Genomic DNA, 20,973 nt, shown 5'->3' with positions numbered 1-20,973 from the left:
GTTTCTCTGTTTAATGGTCCTGGCTGTCTTGGAACTCACTTTGTAGACCTGGCTGGCCTTGAACTCACAGAGATCTTCCTGCCTTTGCCTCCCAAGTACTGGAATCTTTTTTTCCTTTTTATTTATGTATTTATTTTATGACTGCATGTATGCCTATGTAAGGATGTTGTATCCTGGAACTGGAGTTAACAACAGCTGTGAGCTGCCATGTGGGAGCTGGGATTTGAACCCATATCCTTTGGAAGAGCAGCCAGTGTTCTTAACCACTGAGCCACTGAGCCATCTCTCCAGCCCTTTCTTTCTTTCTTTCTTTCTTTCTTTCTTTCTTTCTGTCTGTCTGTCTGTCTGTCTGTCTGTCTTTCTTTTTCCCTTTCTCTCTCTCTCTCTCTCTCTCTCTCTCTCTCTCTCTCTCTCTTTCTTTTTGTTTTTGTTGGGGGGGTGTTTGTTTTTCAAGACAGGGCCTCCTGGTGTAGTTCTGGCTGTCTTAAAACTTGCTCTATATACCAGACTGGCCTAGAACTCACAGAGATCTGCCTACCTTTACCTTCTGAGTGGTGGCTGCCCAGAACTATTTATTTTTAACATATAAATGTATTTAGTTAGTATTGTGTGTATGGAGGTGAGGACATGCTGTATAGCTTGCCTGTGGAGGTCAGAGGACAACTTGGTGGAGATGGCTCTCTCCTGCCACCTTCACATGAATTCCAAGGACTGAACTCAGGTTGCCAGGCTTATGTAGCAAGAGCCTTTACCCACTGAGACATCCTGCCTGCTCCCAGCCTGTTTTTAAATGCACAGGATGAGAACATTGTGGTCTGCAAATGTTACCTGTCTGTTACCTCCAGCATCTCTATAGGAGATCCACACTGTAAGCTGCCACCTCCACCCACTACTCCACACTGTAAGGTGCCAGCCCCACCCCCAGCCCTCAGAATATAGCTTCTGACACTTCAGTGGTGTCCTGAGTGTCCTTCCCTTTGTTCCCTGTTGGGAAGATGTAGACTCAGCTTTTGCAGCCTGCTGGTGCACTAGGGTCTCCTCACATTTCCTTTATCCAGTGCTGTGACTCAGGTTAGTCTCCCATTCAGCTACCCCAATGGGGTGCTCCTGGAATCCCTGCACTTGTCTGAACATCTGCCTTTGTTTTTCCTGATGCTCTCCCTGGTGTTCATGCCACACAACAGTCCAGAACAGCAGACCCCTAAATGCCTAAATACTCAAAGGAAAACAGATTCCTTTCATTTCAAAGATCCTTTTATTCATTATATAGACAGTGTTCTGGCATGTAGGGCACCAGATCTCATTACAGATGGCTGTGAGCCGCCATGTGGTTGCTGGAAATTGAACTTAGGACCTCTGGAAGAGTAGCCAGTGTTCCTAACCTCTGAGCCATCTCTTCAGCCCCCAAAACAAAATTCTAACATTGAAAATTAAATTCTGTAAACACACAAAAATTAAAGTCTTTAAGAGATATATTGACATTTCAAAGAGAGATTTACTTGAGAGACATAAACGTAGCAGAACATTTCAGAGGCCACTTTATACAGTATAATAGGCAAGCAGGACACAGGCACTTGCCATTAGTACTCAGGGACAATCACAGTGAATACATGGTGGCTGTGGGCAGACAGGCCACACTCAGTAGGAGACAGGGCACTATCTGTGTGGCTGAGTACCCAGCCTTCTCATCTTAGTCATCTGGATAAGGGATAGATAAGCTATCCTCTGGGGGGGAGATGCCACCCAAACAGTGGGTCCCAACAGTTTAATCTTTTGCCGAAGTGGGTCTGTAGGAAAGACATCTCACAGGCCAAGGGGGCCTCAGTGTTTCCTGGGTGCACATTTTGTGCACCCAAGCCAGTGTATGAACGTGCTCTTTGCAGAGCCTCACTGGCAGAAAGCGCCAAGAAATGATTCATTAGAGCTCTCTAGACGTCTTTGTGAATTACATCTCCTGCCCTGTGAGGATGTGAGTGAAGAGAAAACACAAATGAAAGACAGCATTGACAAATCAGATGTGGGAAAAGAACCCCACAGAACCAAATGAGGAAAAACTCGAAGGGTTTGTGACTAAGGCCACAGAGGCCACACGGTGGACATGGACAGCATGTACAGGCCATCTCTGAGAGATGCTACCTATATGGCCTTGGGCTGGTTTGGGAGTCTTAGTCACGGTGGGAAGCTTCTGTTTTTCTGTTAGGGCCTTGCTTCTTGGGGACCGTTTTCCTGTTCATTTCTTTTGAGGGTCTCCCAAATACTGGACTTTGGAGGATCCCTTGCAGGTATACAAATATGTCCTCAGGATTCTAGGCATTCTTGAGGATGCAGGAGCTGTGGCCATGCAGAGAGCAGAAGGACCCAAGCCACAATGTCTGGCTTGCCATCCTCTCATGCAGGCTTTCCCCCCTGAGGCTTTCCCCCCTGGGATATGAGCTCCCAGGGCTTTGGTTTCAATATTCAGAATTTTAATATTTCAGGACCAGGATTTTAGACTTATGAGAAATTTATTTTTTCAAGATTTCAACATGTGGGTTTGTGTTTGGCACTGAGTACCTGGAAGAGGACTTCACCTGTGTGTCCAGCTCCTAACCCATTACTCCTGTCCTGGATAGCCCATCTGCTCCCATCACAGCAGGCTGGGAACACACGGCCCAGGCACAGGGACCCAGAGGTCCACTCCAGGATGATGTATGGGGTTTGTGTGCACTGTGTTTCTCTGTGGAGTTCTTTGAGGAACTTGCAAGCTGTTTGCCACAGTGGCTTCAGCATCTCCCATCCCCACCAGCAACGTGTGCCCTTCTTTCCTTCCCCCTCCCCTCCTTCCTTCCCTCTCATTTCCTTCCATCACCACCAGAACAGGACAGCTCCTCCCCTCCTCCACCTCTGGATTTTGTCAGCCACTCCTTGGCCTGGTCTCATTCTGGCCACCTGCTAAGGTACTCATGGCCAGCACAGGAAGGCAAGGAGGAGGAGGAGACACAAGAGATTGGCAGCTCCTCATAGGAGATTGCTCCCAGAAATATCCTGCCCTAGGCTCACTTGGGAGAAATTTTGAGATGGCCTCCTTGGTGCTTGCTCCTACCCCTCTGTATATACCTTTAGCCAGATGGGATGGATGCTCCTCCTCCTCTTGACGCCTCTCCCCAGCTCCCTCCTTCCTTCTGCCCAGTCTTTCCCTGGCTGTATCCTGAGATAACATGACTGAAGTGAAGCCTAGATGCCTGGATCTGTGAACTTCTAAAGCAGCCTCTATCTCCAAACAGAGGAGGACTCAGGTCCAACCAGTTGCTGTACCCATGGGTAGTCCTCAACAGCCTGCGTAGCTCCTCCAGCGTCCTGCAGTGTTAGAGGGGGTGTCCCCTTCACTGTGGGAAGCTATAGACCTGTCTCTCTCTCTACTGCATCCTGGCCCCTTTTTTATTCCCACTCTTTAAAACTATACTAAAACACATATAACATTTACAACGATAACCATTTTTTAAATCCTCAATCCATCTGGATTTTGTTTTAAGTTTATGCTTAACTGATACATAAAAACATAAAAATTGTACATATGGATGGCTGGGATACATGTGGTATTTTGATACACACACACATTGCATGATATTTAAATTAGGTTAAATGCATCCATTTCCAAACATTTATCATTTCTGTATGATAAAATATATTCACCATCTTTTTTTTCTAATCTTTTTTTGGTATTGTACGGTATGTTATAATAAAGGGCGATTAGAATAGCTTCAACTATAGCCCAGTTGATCGGCTTCTTTCTGCTGGTCTCTCACACACCCTCCCCTGGTCTTCTGTGTTGGGAACTGAACCCAGAGCTTCACACCTGTTAGACAAGCCCTCTACCACTGAGCTATATCCCTTACTTTTGTTTATTTATATACTTACTGTGCCCTGGCTGGCCTCAAACTCACCAAGATCCACCTGCCTCTGTCTCCTGAGTGCTGGGACTAAAGGTATTTACCCCCTTCCCAGCCTTTAAAACCACAACAAAACAAACAAAACCAGTCTTTTATTAAGTTGTATTAAGTTTATTAAGTTGCCCAGGCAGGCATTAAACTCTTCCTGCCATGGTTGCCTAGGAAACTGGCTTTTTCAGGCCTGGGCCGCTGCCACCTAACTTCTTTTGTTGTTTGTTTTGATTCGCTTCTTTTTTTATTTTTATTTGTTTGGAGACAGGGTCTCGTTGTGCAGCTCTGACTGGTCTAGGGCTCATAGAGATGCTCCTCCCCCTGCTAGGAGGGATTAAAGGCGTATAACATCACATCAGCATTTGCACTGTGTTTTAGGTGAGGGTCTCACTGTGCAGTTTTTTCAGCCTCTCAGAGTGCTGAGATTGCAGACATACACCACCATGCCTGGTTTAACTTTTAGAGGCACAGCCAGGGGCATCAATTCGAATTACTGTGCAGTCATCACCACCATCCATCCTCAGAACGTTCTCCCCCCGCCCCCCCGCAATGGGTCCTCTGTCCCATTAACCCCAACCCAGAAGCCCTTGCCAGTCCCTGGCATCATCGTCTGTTGATCTGATGGCCTACATGAACTCAGACGTGTGGAATCCTGTGAGACTTGTCCTTTTGTGGCCGATGTCGCTCAGCTTGATGCCTCTGAGGTTCACCCCTGGTGTAACAGGGACCATTCCCTCTTCCTTCTTAAAGCTGAGAAACATTCCATTGTGGAGCACAGTTAATAAAAACCCAGAGACAGATATTGGGGTTCAACCTGAAGGTCAGAAAAGCAAAACAGCCAGCCACTGACTCTGACCACTACCTCAGTCCAAAATGGTGATCCTCCCTCCAGGAATCTCAGAATGAGACTGTGTGAAAGAGCTGTCTCCTAGCATTTTGTGTTCCTCTCTAGAGTTGGGATTAAAGGCGTGCTCTGCCTGGTTTCTATGGCAAACTAGTGTGGCTACTGGGAGGAAAGATGTGTGCCACCACTGCCTGGTCTGTAAGGTTGTCCAGTGGTGCTGTTTTACTCTTGATCTTCAGGCAAGCTTTATTTATTAAAATACAAATGAAATATCACTACACCGTTGTGTAGATGGGACCCGTGTTGCCAAACCATCATCCGCTCGTGGACCTCGTTTGTTTGTTTGTTGTTTAGCATTGTCTGTTGGGAGCATTGCTGCTGGGAGCGTGGTGTGCAGACATCTGTTCACACCCTGGCTTCTGGTACTTTTACCCAGAAGGAGAATTGCCGGCAGTTGTGTTAATTTGGTGTTTGGTATGTGAAGACTCACCAGACTATTTCCCAGGGACGGTGGAGTCTGACATTCCTGCCAGCATGTGTCTCTATACCTCACGCACACTTGGTCCCCATTCTACTGAGCCACGTGTGATATGATACGTGGTGTCCTAGCCTTGACCTCTGGTCTGTGGTGAACCCTGACTCTCTCACAGATGGCCTCATTGTCTTTCCTTGCTGCACACGTGTGTTTTGCACATACGGTTCAACGCCGTGTTGCTGGAGATGAGTGTCCAACCACTCCTCTCTCTCTGCAGCTTCTGTCTGTGTTTGAACAAACCATGGAACCGTGCTGAGACCCAGAACACTGGATGCCCCCGGGAAGGTGTAAGTGGCCCCCCTCTGCTACTGTCTACTGATTTCCTTCCTCCCCTGACCCCATTAAGCTCCAGGACCTGTCCAGGGGGCTATGTGTCTACCTGGACCCCCAGGACACTGAGCACCTGGGCCCATTGGGCCTCCCACACTTCCAGTACAAACAGGCCCGGCTGCAGGCACTGGAGACCATGGCCGATGTCCTCAAGCAGCGTATCGACATCTTAACCACCAAGTTACACAAGTCGACATCGCCGGACACAGCTGGTGACCTGGCCTCCGACATGCCGCCCTTGGGCCCCAGCACAGCGCCTACCACCCCTACTCTCACGCCTCCTTCTTACCTCAGAAGTTTAGTGTCTGACGGGAGCAGAGGAACTCCCCAGGACTGGGTGGACACGCATGCCAAGCCCCTTCTCCCCAGCACCTACATCCAGGACAGCCCCAGCTGGAAGCCTCTGAGCTCAAACCTGGGGACTCACATTGAGAGCCAGCCCCAAGGTGGGACTGGGCAGTGGGCATCATGCCTATTGGCTGATCCTTGGGCTGGGAGCGACGGGGCCCCATTCCTTTTCCTGTCTGGGGAGCAGGATGGGAGCAATGAGTCGTGACAATAACTGACGCTCCCTGAGTCACGTATAGCAAGACCATGTTGGGGGAGGGTGGAGGTTCTTCCCAAAGCCTGCTGCCTATCTGTCCCACCTTCCCAAGGGGCAAGAAGGCCAGCAAGGCCTCGATGCTCTGCAGGTCTTGTATCCATCACCCCTGCCTCAGTGTCTCAGGTTCAACCTTGCCTTGCCGGCTCATCAAGTCGTGGTGACCTTTCCAAAGGTGCCATAGAGGAGAGACACCGGGAGCTGGAGAGGAAGCTGCAGAAAGAGATGGCTACTCTCCAGGCCCTCGGTGCCTGCATGAGGAGGTGAGTTCTATTGGCCGCGCTGTGGCCATTGAGTCCACCCCTCACGTCCCCTGTGGAGGGTCCTCGTGTTAGCCTAAGGCCCAGAGCGCAGAGTCTGGGTGCATCAGGCTGGTGGAGAGGGACACGGGTTGTACTGATTCTGACGCTGGCCCACCTCACACATCTGGTTTACCTCTGGCCTGAGCCACTCTGGTCAGGGAGACATACTCACCGACAGACACTCCTTTGTGCTGGCCCGCAGTTGATGGCAGATGCATTTGTCCTAACCTCCTCGTTGATGGCTAGCAGGGTGACCGTGTCTGAGGACGCTGACACAGGGTTCATCAGCCTGTCTGGGTTCACTGTCCCAGGAGTTCTTAGGGCTTTTCCCTGTACCGTCTTCTGGCTGTGTCCCCGTCCCTGGCCCCAGCCTTTTCTCAGTGCAGTCCACACAGGAGCTTGAGATGTCCCCTCTGTAGTCTTCATGGCTCTCACACTCATCTCACCCTGTTTCCTTCCCATTCCTGGAAAGGCCTGTTCTGCCCCACTGTGGCCCCGCTGAATCCAAGGTTAGAGAGGACCCAGGAGGGCTTTTCCCTGTAGGAGTCAGCAATTGCCCACCAGAAAGCTAATGGCTTCCTCTATGTGCAGCTATGGTTTCTGTCCTTTCAAGAACTTGGAAGTATGTTTGGTCACTCTCCAGAGAACATCCTTTGCCTCCAATATTTCCCAGCACCTGCCTACTGTCCTTCTACCTGAGCCTTACCCAGGGCCTCCTCCAGCATTAGAAGCTCTGTGATCCCCAACACTCACCCACCCCGCCTCCTTCTTGGGACTCTTTGTGCCATGTGCTACCCACCAGAGGGACAACCTATGTCCTTCTCACTTTGCCGTCCCTAGACAGCAGCACCCTCAACAGGTAACTCCAGCCTCTCCGCGGAGCTGTGGCCAAAGCAGGGGTGCACAGTCTGGGGGAGACCGGGAGGCCCTGTGTCTGTGCTTGACGGAGTTCACCAGAATATCCTGTGACCTCGTCTTGGTTCCCGGGCACTGGGGCTACGTTACACTGCTAACTACAGCCTGAGCTGCCTTCCACTCGACAGCTGGTTCGTTATCTTAGAGGGTGGCCCCTCTCATGCAAGCGGAGGCTCTCATGCCAGGGGTGAGAGCGGAAGCCACATTCTCGGAGCAGGGAGAACGGACTGTGAAGGGGGCTGTGGTTAAGGCAGCTGCTGTGGGGAAGCTTCTCCACTTCTGGCCCAATGCTGGGGAGGGCGTTTATGTCAAATCTCGCTCAGCTGTATGTTTACCTTGATCAAGCACATACTTTCCTCCCCAGGTGAGGTTGCCGAGCACACCCACCTACGTGATCTCCCCAACCCCCATCCCTGCTCTTCCTGGAGCTGGAACACTTCATTCCAGCCACCACCTCCCTAGGAAACCCACCCCTCCTCTAAGAAACCTCTTGTAGATCTGGTGTTTCCCGGACGGTAGAGCCTGTGTCGTCATTGATGCGTAATGGCCATTAGGGGGCAGCATTGTGCTGAGGGTTTCCTCAGCTGATACGACAACCCTATAGACTGTTCCAGAAATGGGAAAGATTTAATTTCTGTATCCCAGGTTCTTACAGGCTAGGTGACCCCAATATTCCAGATGCAGGCCCAGGCCCAGGCCCAGATGGTCCTGGTGCTGATATTCCTGGTACAAAGCCACAGGGGTTGTGGCTTCCCCTCTAGGGGCATCCCACTTGTGATCTTCTCCATAGTTCACCCTAAGAGTCACCAATAGAGTTTCTTAAATGCTAAAATATAGCTCTCCTGGGGGAGACATACTGTCTATGGGCTGAGGCTGGACATACCTGTGCCGTCTTCCACTGGACTCCTGCCCCAGATGAACACACCTGTGTAGGTCAGAGTTCTACAGGACCGGTACAAAGAAGCCCAGTAGCCAAGAGAGACCAGAAGAGACAGAAATCATACTCAAGTTCTGTTTCTCAGAAAGGTGGGGCCCAGGAGAGCAGGGAGGTCACTTGCTGGTCACAGCCAGGTCGCCCTGCCGTGTTTCTTTTGAGGATCAAAGTCAGCCTTCCTGTGTTCCAGGTTGTGTTTCCCCTCCTGTTGCCCTCAGCTCCACGATCAGGCTGAGTCTGCAGAGGTGGGACCCTCTCCCCGAGCCCACAGGCACTTGGTGATGGGTGAGGGTCCAGTCTGTCCCCATCTTCTCACGGTTAAGGACACCAGGGGTCTAGCCAGCTCTCCATGGGACTTGGCCCCTCTTTATCTTCACACTTAATTCTATCCCATTGTTCCTGCTTTCTGGAAATTCTTTCCATGTCTGTGTTCCCACAGTGCCTTGCAGCCTTAACATACGTCCACATATTCAGAAAGAGACCTTTACTCCAGGCGGGGGTTGGGTATGGTCATGCCATACCATAGCCTTGCACGGCACCTAACCCTAAGAAGGCCAGAGAGAGAGGCCTGTGGGCCTCAGGGGCTCCTGGACACAGGCATGGGTGACATGTTTGGTGATTCAGGTGGAGTCCAGGTCACTATGTGCTAGGGACAGATGGTGCCTCGGGGAGAGTTGAGCTGAGGCTGTGTTCACAGCCCACACCAGTCAATTTACATACTCATCCTCTGTGTTCCAGAGCCTTCTACTCCCTGCACCTGCTGCAGGCCCACCTGGACTAGACAGCTTGCCGCCCACTGTGGCCACTTTGACCTTTCCCATCTGAAGAGGGCAGCTGCCTGAGACCGTGCAGAGGAAAGAATTAGGGTCCTTAGTCATGGCTGTACCTCTCCCTGATGGCCCGGCTCTACATCACAGACACAGCGATAGGGCAGAGCCACAACAGTAGCCATGAGGTGTCTCCTCATTCCACACAGCCTGTGGGTGTGTCCTTATCAGCCAACAGGGATGAACAGGATAGCTACGTTGGCACAGTAGGCTATGAGCCCACCTGCAGAGCTGGTAGTGATGGAGCTAACACTGCACACTGGATAGGCTGCTACACACACACACACATTGTGACCATTGACTGATGGACCAGACCTTAAGCCCTGAGGTCTGGCTCTAGACACACTGCCTGGGTCCTAGAGCTGCTGGCGGCCATAGGAGCCCAGATTCCTGCTGAGTTAGGGTACTTGCACTCATCCTCTTTCCGCATCCTGATCCTGACTCTCCTCACCATTGTCTTCTAGCTCACTTGGGTTACCAGCTGCACCAGCCCCCACCTGTGGCTCCCTTTGGCAGGAGGAGAAACTGGGAACCAAAAAGGCAGGCTTGGTAACACCCTGGACCACCCAGAGCTGCGGTAAGGGCGAGCCTGAAGACAGGCCCTGGGCTGGCTGGTCGGGTGGCCAGGGGGGCCTCCCATGGGCCTCTTCCACTGCCTAGCTTGAGCTTGATCTCGCAGGGTAGAGACCTTGTTCTATGTGGACGGTAGCCACATGTCCGTATTAAAGTGTTTTGAGGCTCTCCAGCCCCCACCGCCGACTCTGCTCCTGCTGCGCCTATCATGACGTATGTCATCGCTGGTCTCCAGAACAGTCACACTCCTGCAGCCCGAGAGTGCCACCCTTCTATCCTTCCTTATGACTGTCACCCAGGTTATTCCTTTTGCTTGGTACTTAAGTGTCCTTGTTCCTAGATTTCAGCTGAAGGAACTCGGGACTGAAGAGCTGGCACCTGGAAGGGGTACGAGGCATCCTCTTGCTGACCACAGTAGCCACAGAATCCTGGGGGAACCTACCTGCCCTCAGGGTGCATCCGGGTAGCGGTCTCTAGGCTGCAGGGGGAGTCTTCCTGCACAGAATGGCCAGGAGATGGGTGCCAGGTTTGAACAAGCCTGAGACTCTGTTCACTCTTTCGTTGCTATCTGCTTATTTTCTGCAGAAAATAGGTTTTGAATATGGTAGTAAGATATCCCGTACGCCCAGCCCTTAGGAGACCGAGGGAAGAGGATCACAAATGTAAGGCCAGCCTGGGTAAGACAGAGTTCCAGGCCAGCCTGGGATGCACAGTGAGACCTAACGACCAAACAAGTAACAAAGATGCAAACACACACACACACACACACACACACACAATAGGTAAACGGTGCTGGAGATACAGCTCAAGCGTAAAGTGCTTGCCTAGCATGTATGATGCCGTGGGTTCAGTTCCCAGTACTGCACAACGAAACCAAAGCAAACAGCAACAACAAAAGTGATCACGCCTGTCTTAGAAAACATTAAATGTGACCCTTAGCTCTGCCCGGACTCTTCAATCAGAGTAACCCTAGGGTATTGTAGGATAGGCATCAAGGCCTGAGAAAGGCCCAGGCTTAACCTCCAAGGTAGAGCGGCAGCAGGGTGGGTGAGGAGTGTCTCATATTGGGTTCAGAGCTATGGACATAGCTGATAGGTGTGAGTCAACTCATATGTGTGAGCTGAGTGTGTGTGTGTGTTGAGGGGCTACCAGCTCTACACAATGTGAGAACCAGCAGGTGGAGTCTTCTGGCCCCTGGACCTGGGGGACTCTCTCTCTTAGGGTAGGATATTTGGGGGCCTTCAGGCAAGAGCTGGCAACCCTCCTAGGCTCCAGGGCTACAGTAAAACCTCAGAGGTCCACAGACTTATTGCTCCTGCTACACTGACTGAGTATGACCTCACACCTGACATTGATCAGAGCTCAAGCCTCTATCCCAGCAAAATCTACACTTTGGGGGCACCAGGAGATGGCAGGTGAGACTTCTGGGTCAGGAGAGGCAGGAAGGGCATTTGTGGAGATCCTCGGCCAGAGAAGGCCCTGGTTGGTTTTTTTTTTTTTTTTTTTTAAGTTACTCGCCTCATCGCTGTGACAGAATGCCTGACTGGAATTAAACCCAAGGGGAAGAAGTTATCAAAGGTAGAGACTGTCATAGTGGAGAGCCAAGCGGCAGGCGCTCAGAGCAGCTGGTCACACAGCATCAGCAGTTAGGACGCAGAGATGGCGGATGCTGGTGCTTGGTCCAGAGATAACTGGTAGAAATGTTAGGACCCACAGTCAAGGTGGGTCTCTCACCTCAGTTAGCCCACTCTGGATAGACCCCACAGGTTTGCTGAGACTTGTCTCCTGAATGACTCCAGAGCCTGCCCAGTTGACAGTGTTCCTTGGATCTCCAGCCTGTTTCTGTGTGGCTGCTCTAACAAGCTGGACTTTCAATGAACAGGGATGTGTGGGCTTACGGTTCAGAAGGTGGGGAGTTAAGAGCACTGCTGTGGGCTCCTGCTGCCCCATCGCAGCAGAAGGCCACAGAGCTAACCCTCCCTTTGGTACTCATTTCTTTTCTTTTGAGACAGGGTAGCCTTTATTTAACCCACTTTGTAGCCATGGGTGACCTTGAACTTCTGATTCTGTTGCCTCTGTTTCCCAAGAGATGGGATAACAGATACGTGCAATCAGACCCTGTTTATGGGGTACTGTAGATGGAACCCAAGGTAAACACCTAAACATGCTAGCCCTCCCCCTTATAATCAGTCCATTCCTGACTTTAGTGTAAGGCTTCACCGCCTTATAGATAAGGCTTCATCAGTTACTCTGTTACCATGGCTACTAAATGTTTACATAAATTTGAGAAAAATCATTTAAATCAGAGGAAAACCCTATCTCTCGACAGAAAGTGTAGTCCAGAGAGTCACTGAGATTTCCAGTATACCCTGGGCTCTGCCCACCCGGGCTGGATTTATACGCTCTCCTCCTCCAGACTGACTGGGCAGGGTCTGCTTTTGTACGGGAGTCAAGAGCAATTCCTGATCACAGCAAGGTGGCCCTCTCCTTACTGAGGTGTGGGGGGGGGGAGGGAGGGGAGGTAGCCTGTTGTATCCCTCAGCCTCATTTGCCGTTCCCTGAGCAGAAGTGCTGGTCGGTCACAGGAACGGCAATGAGAGTCCCAGCCTTTAGTATATACAAGCAGCGTTGTCCGGTGGAGCTTTCTGAACTTCAACACCCGACATCCCTGCTTGGTGGGATGTCTGTTGATGGGGGATACTGTGGTAGCTATCAGACATGTGGCTGTCAAGACCTGGAACTGTGAAGAGGTGGGACGGAAAATGTTATGTTTTATGGAGAGAGATAAGACAGAGAGAGAGAGAGAGAGAGAGAGAGAGAGAGAGAGAGAACATGCTCACATGCATATGTAGAGGCCAGAAGCCAACTTGGGGTAATAATTCCTCAGACACTCCCAGCTTGGTTTTTAAGACAGAGTATCTCACTGGCTGGGACTCGCCACACAGGCTAGCCTGACTGTCTGGTGAGCCCAGGCTCTGCTCTGGCTCATCTCTGAAACATTGGGATTATATGTGCAGGCCACCACACCCAGGTTTTCTTTCTTTCTTTCTTTCTTTCTTTCTTTCTTTCTTTCTTTCTTTCTTTCTTTCTTTCTTTCTTTCTTTCTTTCTTCCTCTGGTACACAGGTTTTGAAGTCTAACTTGGAGCCCCATTTTCCTCCCCTAAATGTACCAAAATAAACGCCATCTGTGCCTTTCGCCTCTTCTCTGGGGGCAAAGCTCAGCTCAGCGACTCCGCAGGGGGGAGGAGGGGCAGAGAAACCAGAGTCTAAGCACTTACTGTCATTGTCCTTCCTGCCATCAACCGGCTGCCATGGGTGCTGGGTACTCATGAGGCCATCTTACTGGGTCTCGCAGTACTGGCTTTAGGAGGTGCTAAATTCTGGGGGCTCCTAACTGTCTTTTGAGGAGAGTTAGGGATTAAGGCACATGGTGATCTCAGCTGGGGGCTGACCTAGTTTTCTTCTGGGTCACAGGTCAGTGCTCAGGGACATGCAGTCAGTGGCCTGTGGGGTGCTGGTATGGCCCAAGAAGACTAGGAGATACCACCTCAGATGCATGGCTTAAAGGCTTTGGGCTTCAGTCTTTAGGTCCGTGGAAGGATGATGGAGTTGGGCACCTGCTCTGGCCTTAGAATCCTCAAGGGCCTGGACATAGTAGTGAAACCTCTTCTTCTCCAAAGGAACTGGAACTCAGTCAACCCAAGAGTTGTGCCCAATTACACAGGGGTCCTCCGAGAGTCCTCGAGTGCTTGTTGTATGTCTTGTGGCTGCACCCTGCTACCGTCTGATCTTTTCTGTCAGTGGTAATACCCAGGGATTGTGTAGCTGTTGTTCACGGCTTTTCTTCTGCTCCTTCTCTGTTCGTGATGACATGCGGTCTGCCAGAGGATGGTTCTCCTTGGGCAGAGGATTGAGAGTCTCTATGTAGCCTTACCCTGTATCATGACTAGCCATTGACTGAGGGTCATCGAGGGCTGTCCGGAAGGCCCTCTCATCCAGGCCAGAGGGTTCAAGTCAAGCATCCTCTGAACCCTCCCCTAACAGCTATCTCTTAGCAGAACTGAGGCTGAGGATAAGGATAAGGTCAGGAGGGAACAGAGCCAACCCCTGAACTCAGCTCTTCCCCAGAGCTCCCCTGGTGGAACCCCCTACAGGGTAGTGAACACCGGCAGTGTGTAGAGCCTTGACCATGGAGGTGGGAAGGGGGGAAGAAGTCTGCTCTGCTACCCTTGGAGACTTTGTAATCTAAGGGGGAACACCCCAGAATTCTGAGGAGCACCCTGGACTCACCTCTGTAACACATACCCACCTGAGCACCACTGTCCACCACCATGACCTTCGGGCCCTGTTAAGCTATTGTGGAATCTTTACATGGGTAAGCTGTATCCCTTCCACACACAAAGGCTCTGTTTGGCCAGTGATCTAGGGTCCTCTAGAAAGTGCAGGACAGAGCTGAGACTGGTACCTGGGTCTGGTGGCTCCTGTCTCCTATGCGAACTCGATTCCTGCTTCTGAAATGAATGGTGGAAAGAGGGAGCACAGCCAGCTTGAGAGCGGGAATACAGCTACATGGCAGCCACGCCGTCTCGAAGGGCTGCAGGGAAGGGGCCCTTCTTGAAGTGCTGGCTACCTACCAGTGCAGTCCTTGCGTCGTGTGGGCTTTCCCTCCTGGCCTCTGGCCTGAGTTTCCTTGCAGGCCAAGAAGCTGTGAGTGCTGAGGCTCAACCAGGAGAGAGGCTCAGAGCGTACCTGCCACTCAGGTGCCCTCCTCCGTGGTCCGCAGGTCAACAGGAGCCCAAGGGGCCACATTCTGGAGGGCACCTGACCAGTTTCCAGCTGAAATCCTTGCACTTTCTCCAGTCACTGAAGGTATGTTCTGCCCCATGATGCTAGGCCAGTGACAGCTGTGTCCCCTTTAGGCATCTTCTGTTTGGAGATTAGCTGTGAGCAGCCTTTGCCTGAGGCTGAGTAGAAGGCTCCAAAACACAGAGCTGAGGGTTTAGAAGCAGCCCCCACCCTGGCACTCAACCCGGATAGGGAAGTCCCAGGTAGAAAGAGTAGTCATTCGCTAAGAGAGGCAGGCCCTGCCCAGGCGTGGAATCTACCAAAGCGATCCTCATAGTCTGTCGCCAGCAAGGCACAGGTGAACCGTGGGGTATGGGTTCTCATGACAGCTGGACCAGCAGAAGCAGAAGCAGACGCTGGTCCTTCTGAGACAGCGGGCAGAGCAGGAGGTATGGGAGACGCAGATGGCACTAGATGAACTTGTCTTCAAACACCAGCTAAAGGTCAGTGGGACGCCCCTTCTGGGGCTTTAACTGTGTGCTATGCCTCCCAATGTCCCTTCTACTCCACCCCACCCAGGCTGAGGTCCTTCTAAAGTGGGTACCATCGCATGGATACAGAGGAACCACTAGTCTAGGAGGGAGTACAAAGCCACATGAATTGGGGGCCGTGGACTTGTTTGAAGGGACTGGAAGCTTTGGCCACTAATGTCCTGGGAAACCCACACTGGAGTGCCCATGGCTGGTTCCACACCTGGGTCACAGATAGGGGTCTTTGCCTCCCACTCATCCCAGTCTGGGGTCTGTTAGGCCCCGAGCAGCGAGGTGTCTGTTGGAGCTCAGAGTTTATAATCTGTGGTGTGTGTGATATACAAAGCCCAGTATGCCTCTCTTGCCTGATTCTGGGATCCAGCCTGGCTTGCCTGGCTGTGAAGCCTCCTCTCTCACGCTCTGCAACATCAGACTCTTTCCTTGCAGCAACAGATGGAGAAACCCCTAGTCCAGCAAAAGCCAGAAAAGGCTTTGAAGCTGGAACAGCAGCAGACTTGTGGTGTCCTAGAGCCGAGCACACCGTCTCTCAACACGATGACGATCAGATCCAGGTGAGGCCAAGGCTGGGACCAGATGCCACCCCACAGGGTAGAGGAGGGCGAGGACAGGCTTAAATTCAGGTTTCAGGTGCTGGCAGTGACAGTGACCTTCGGTGGTTTCCTGGCCCTTTAGATCACCACCCTTCCCACAAAGAGACAACGCGGAGTCCTTGAAGCATCCTGAGGAGGCAAGGGCAGCTTCTGCAGGTGAGCGTCCTGTGTGATATGTGCTGGCAGGTAAGGGGTAGAGCAGGGCTAAGAACCTTGTAAAACCTCCCAGATGAGCTTTGAGCCTCATGGAGCTAGGTATGCCAGCCTACAGCTTCACCCCCAGCCTGACACAGCTACTTCCCTGGAAAGCTTGGCCCCTCTGCTCATTTCTGGTGGCCATAAAGTACATTTGTAGACTTTTTTTTAAAAGATTTATTTATTTATTATGTATACAACATTCCTTCCATGTATGTTCACATGCCAGAAGAGGGCACCAGACCTCATCATAGATGGTTGTGAGCCACCATGTGGTTGCTGTGAATTGAACTCAGGACCTCTGGAAGAGTAGTCAGTGCTCTTAACCCCTGAGCCATCTCTCCAGCCCCATTTGTAGACTTTTGATGATCTCCACACTCAGGCTTTTGCTGGGATATGCCATACTCTCTGTTGGGTGGAACAGTCTGTTACCAGTTGGTGACAGAATTGCTCTGACCTACCCCATGTTTGTGACTTTTCTTCTTTGTTTCTACTATTGTTGGCTGAAAGACACACTATGGAACCTTCAGATTGGAAGGTTGTCTAGACCCCTGGGCAGTATGATTAGTGCTATAGCACGTAAACGTTTAGGATTCTGACGAGCTCTTGATGAACTTACCCTTTTGATATGGAGACACTTCTGTAGTGTGCTTTGCCCTAGAGTCCACTTTGTATGTAAGTTTAGTTTGTATGTAAGTTTGTATGTAAGTGGGTTTTTGTTTTTGTTGTTGTTTTTGTTTGTTTGTTTGTTTTGCGGGCAAGGGGATGCTATGCTTGCATCTCGCCTTGGGTCTCCTAGTCTGGCCTGGAACTCACTGTTAGCCAAGATTACCTTAAATTTCCGACCCTCCTGCCTCTGCCTCCCAAGTGCTGGGATTATAAATGTGCATTGTTATGCCAGGCATGGTAGTGCATGTCTTTAATCCCAGCACTTACGAGGCAGAGGTAGGCGGATCTTTTTGAGTTTGAGTCTAGTCTGATCTACAAGAGCAGATGCCAGGACAGCCAGGGTTGTTACACAGAGAAACCCTGTCTCAGGGGGTGAAGGTGAGGGGCACGTACTCTATGAAACTCACCATAGCAGGGTGGTAGGCAGGGGTCAGCAGCAAGGGAGCTGGGTAAGCAGGGAGTCTGGTCTCTGTGTGTCCCTGTGCCAACTTAGTACTGGACTCAGGACATCCCCTCTTGCCTCAGTGTCTCCTTCTGTGTGTGAGAGCAAGGGCTGTTATTCTGAGAATTTTGTGTTTGGTCTGGTCCTGTGTACAATTGTGGGTTCCATTTCGGGGTTTCAGTTTAGGAAACAAGAGGCCACCAGTCCCTTCCAGCATTGCCTTGAGATCTGGTGGGAAGCTGTGTGTCAGAGGTTGTGTGTAGATGCATGAAGTATGTTCTTGCCTCGGACATGCTTCATTTGGGAGGCCCTCCTTAGGAAAGGCCCTAAGCACATGTTAATGGTTCCCTCAGGACCCCACCAAGGCCTGCTTTCTGTCTCGGAGCCGGTGCAGCAGGACCCAGCTCCCTCCCAGCTGGCTCTAACCAAGTTCTTCCCTTCAGACAGAACCACCTACAAGGTACAAAGAATGGGGCATGATTTTAAGGCTATATGATACTGGTGGTGGGTAGTGGGTCCCTACTGGGCCTGATCTGGGGAGGATTAGCCCGTCATCCCAGTGTCCATCCTTGCAGCTGTAGCTACCCCAACTCTTCTTCTCACCCTGGGTGATAGCGGAGGGACCTGCATGACAACAGGGTGCTTTGGACAGGACAGTGCACAGCCCAGCCTGCCTTGCTAAAACCCTGCAGAGCATCAACAAGTGTCCTGCCTAGCTTGGGATGGGCTTGAGTCCAGGATGATGAGGACCCTGCCTGCCCTCTGGGAGCTTACAGTCAGGAAGGGGTGCCTTGCCAGGAAGGGAGCATTGTGAGGGGGATAAGCTGGTGGGTGTTTAGGGAGGACTTCTTGGAGTCTGTGGCATCTTCCTGAGAGTTGGGACCGCTCCCAGCCCTTGAGAGGAATTAGTAGTAACAAGACTGGGTTGGTCTGTGTCTCTGCAGTGGGACATAGAGAGACCAGAGCCAGGAACAGAAAGGTCCAGAACCTTCCACCGCTTCACTATTGCGATGCTGGAGCAGAGTCTGAGAGACGAAGAGCTGCGTGCCCAGCACCAGGCTGCAGTTCTCCGACTGCGTGAGATGGCGCTGGAGGAAAAAGCCCGTGCGGAGCTGGCCTGCCTGGAGCATCAGATAGGGTGAGTTCAACGTGTGGTTGGTTCTGCCCACCCCGTCCATGTGCCCACCCCCGTCCACGTGCCCACCCCCGTCCACGTGCCCACCCCCGTCCACATGCCCACCCCTCCATGTGCCCACCCAGTCCATGTGCCCACCCCCTCCACGTGCCCACCCTCCCACCCACACACAGACACAGACACAGAAAGATGACTGTAGTGATCCAGGCTGTGATAGGCATTTGGAGAAATTTAGGGAAGATAGTAAGTGTCCCCAAAAGACTAAACAAGCAGCCACAGTCCCTGTCTCTATAGTGTCTGCAGTATTTCCAGAGTGTTCCAGAGTGTTGCTGGGGGCTTAGGCTTCACATGCTGCTGCATGCCAGGAAGCCTCACGTCACCACATACGTGCCAGCACATGGGCATTGCAGGCCATCAACATTCCCTTGGCCTGTCTCTAATTACAGACCTTTGTTTTGCTATTATGACTACCGAGAAACTTCTTCCTTAGAGTGATTTCTTAGACATAGGAGTTTTCATATATAAATGAAACTAATCCAGAATCCTCTGGCCTTGCTGAGGCTGGCCTCTGGGGGTTCCTCTATTCACAGCCCACCACCACCCTGGGCATGACATGTCCTTAGTGTTTGTCAGTGGGGAACCCCTTGTCTGGATGTAGTCTGCTGGTGGGAGACTCGGTCACCTCAGGCCTTCACACCCTTGACTATGTGACAGTCATCAGCATGGTGGGAGGGAAGATTGACAGCCCAGGCTGAGGCCCCTGAGGCTCCCAGACTCTGCTCTGTTGGGGGACATCTAGGTGTACCTGGCTGCTGGAGCTGTCTGGTCCTGCTTTGTGGATCTCCCAATCTGGAGAGACTCTCAAGACTGCCTGTGGCTTTTTCCCTTCCCTAGGTGTCTGGGGCTCAAGGGGCGCGAAGCGGCATGGGCCACTTTGTGGGAGAAGCAACAACAAGCTCTCAGCAGGCTTGAGAAGGAACGGGTAGGCACGGGCAAGGAATGGTCACACAGAAGCAGGCCTGCAGCCCTCCCAGTGGGGGCACCAGAATGCCCCTGTGTCACAGAACGTCCTTGAGCACTTGCCACCCTCCAGTAATGCTTACAACTGTATGGGGCCTGGAAGAGCCCACGGTCAGGGGACTGCAAATCTAGGTGGCACATGGCCCTACGTCCCTGAGTCTAAACCACTCTTAACCTCCTGCTAACTGTGGCCTGCGACAAGTTGCTTAGCCTCTGGGAGCTTCAAGTTCCCACTGTAGAGCAGTGTCTGTTTTCCGAAGTCTTGGCGAGGCTTTTATAATAAAGGCAAGGCAGTAGCCAACACCTGGGGAAGGGGAGGGGGGGAGGAAGGAGAGAGAACTCCTTATGGAAGTCATTGGTGCATGATTACCCCAGCTTCATGAGTTCCCTCCTGCCCAGACCAAACCCAGAGGAGAGCAAAAGCTGAGAGGCTGAACAGGGAGGGCCAGGCAAAAGGCCTGGGAGAGGAGAGGTGGGTCGTCAGGCAGCATGAGAGGCAGAGGCCCCTGGATGTCCCCTCCCTGCCCCGGTGTCCTAACTGGAATTTTCTCCTCCGGAACTTGAGAGGGAAATCCAGTACCTGAAGAAGGTGTACGCGTCCCTGCACCGCGACAGAAAGCAGCTCCTGCAGCACCAGCAGTCTATCCTCAATGTGCAGAGGTCCGTGGCTCACTTGCGGCAGGAGCTCCAGGCCCGGACCCAGCTGCTGCAGGTGGGCGCTCCCAGCATCTTCGCTTGGTCCCTTTGTGTCCCACCTGCCACTCTAGGTGGAAAGGGTCTGGAACGGGATGATGGTGTTGAGGGAGAAGATGACCTGCCGAGGGCCCTGGGGGAGGAGCCAGGCTTCCAAGCTATGGCAGTTATTACAGACCAGGGGGAGAAGAAAGGCCCTGTGGGAGGAGGAGAGCCTGGTGGGGGTGGAGGGGTAATGATCTAGCTCAAGGAGGCCCAGGTACCACTCAGATGAGCCAGCGGTAGCAATGGGGACCTCTGTGTCCCTAGCAGGCCTGGGGTGTGCTGGAGAGGCCACACACCCAGACAAAGCACCCACTGTGTCTGTGGAGCTGAGTCCCTGCTCCTCTCACCCGGTTAAGAGCATGAGAGGGAATACGGATGAGGGCAAGGGACCCTTGGGCACTCTGTGTTCCCCTAACTCTGTAAACAGGACGGTAACCTCACTTCTCTCTGAAGCACCTGCCACAGGCCAACCTTCAGGAGAGGGGGCTCTGGACTACCTGACTCTAGAGTTCTCTGTGCCTCTGGGCAACTTTGGGCAGAAAAACAATCTCTGTCTTCTGTCTGTACCTATCAGCAGGTGTCTAGGCCTGGTAAGGGGCGGGGCAGCTTGTCCCAGCTTGTGCCCACTCTATCTACAGTGCTAAGGGTGTCCTGCGGTGGCCGCTGCCATGGGCTCTTGCCCCCCTGCTTTTCTGCAGAGGGCACCAGCTGAAGGTGGCCATCCCAGGCTTGCCCTGTGCTATTTTTCCTAGAGTTCCAGCTCCAGTGTCAAGGTCGCCTGGGAAGGGGTCTCTGACACACATCAGAAAACAGAGGAACACAGACCCTGGAGCCCCCAAAGCCACAACCCCCAGGAACTCTCAGACAGCTTGAAAGTTTCAGAGTGAGTGGGGGAGGGTGGGAGTGAGGGAAGATGGCCCTGGCACAGGCCATGACAAGCCTTTCGTGTATTTGTTTTCTGCTGCATGGTTCCATTTCACTCCGCTGCTCCCAGGAAGATGGGGGGGGGGGGATAAAAGGGCATGGGAGGACCAGACCTGCCCTGAGCTCCCCCCGGAGGAGGGGG

At 52.2% G+C, this 20,973-nt stretch overlaps 1 protein-coding gene across 13 annotated transcripts in view; it reads left to right on the top strand.

Annotated features, from left to right (window-relative positions):
• Nucleotides 1-20,973, top strand: part of Ccdc187 (coiled-coil domain containing 187) — a 53,172-nt gene that overhangs the window by 20,178 nt on the left and 12,021 nt on the right. For 11 of the 13 annotated variants that reach the window (XM_050155086.1, XM_050155088.1, XM_050155087.1 and 8 more), the window contains 13 exons: nucleotides 5,517-5,586; nucleotides 5,733-6,075; nucleotides 6,322-6,493; nucleotides 9,673-9,785; nucleotides 14,566-14,651; nucleotides 14,957-15,070; nucleotides 15,545-15,669; nucleotides 15,791-15,864; nucleotides 17,368-17,474; nucleotides 17,959-18,152; nucleotides 19,044-19,131; nucleotides 19,735-19,881; nucleotides 20,660-20,790. In XM_050155086.1, the coding sequence (XP_050011043.1) occupies nucleotides 5,517-5,586; nucleotides 5,733-6,075; nucleotides 6,322-6,493; nucleotides 9,673-9,785; nucleotides 14,566-14,651; nucleotides 14,957-15,070; nucleotides 15,545-15,669; nucleotides 15,791-15,864; nucleotides 17,368-17,474; nucleotides 17,959-18,152; nucleotides 19,044-19,131; nucleotides 19,735-19,881; nucleotides 20,660-20,790 (1,764 nt within the window). The remainder of the gene's footprint in view (nucleotides 1-5,516; nucleotides 5,587-5,732; nucleotides 6,076-6,321; nucleotides 6,494-9,672; nucleotides 9,786-14,565; nucleotides 14,652-14,956; nucleotides 15,071-15,544; nucleotides 15,670-15,790; nucleotides 15,865-17,367; nucleotides 17,475-17,958; nucleotides 18,153-19,043; nucleotides 19,132-19,734; nucleotides 19,882-20,659; nucleotides 20,791-20,973) is intronic. The other 2 variants (XM_050155083.1, XM_050155082.1) reach the window with 2 other exon arrangements.

Source organism: Alexandromys fortis, unplaced genomic scaffold (genome assembly GCF_014885135.2).
Source record: "Alexandromys fortis isolate MF-2015 unplaced genomic scaffold, M_Fortis_MF-2015_v1.1 scaffold_72, whole genome shotgun sequence".
Lineage (NCBI taxonomy): Eukaryota > Metazoa > Chordata > Mammalia > Rodentia > Cricetidae > Alexandromys > Alexandromys fortis.
This window is presented reverse-complemented; position numbering and strand designations above follow the sequence as displayed.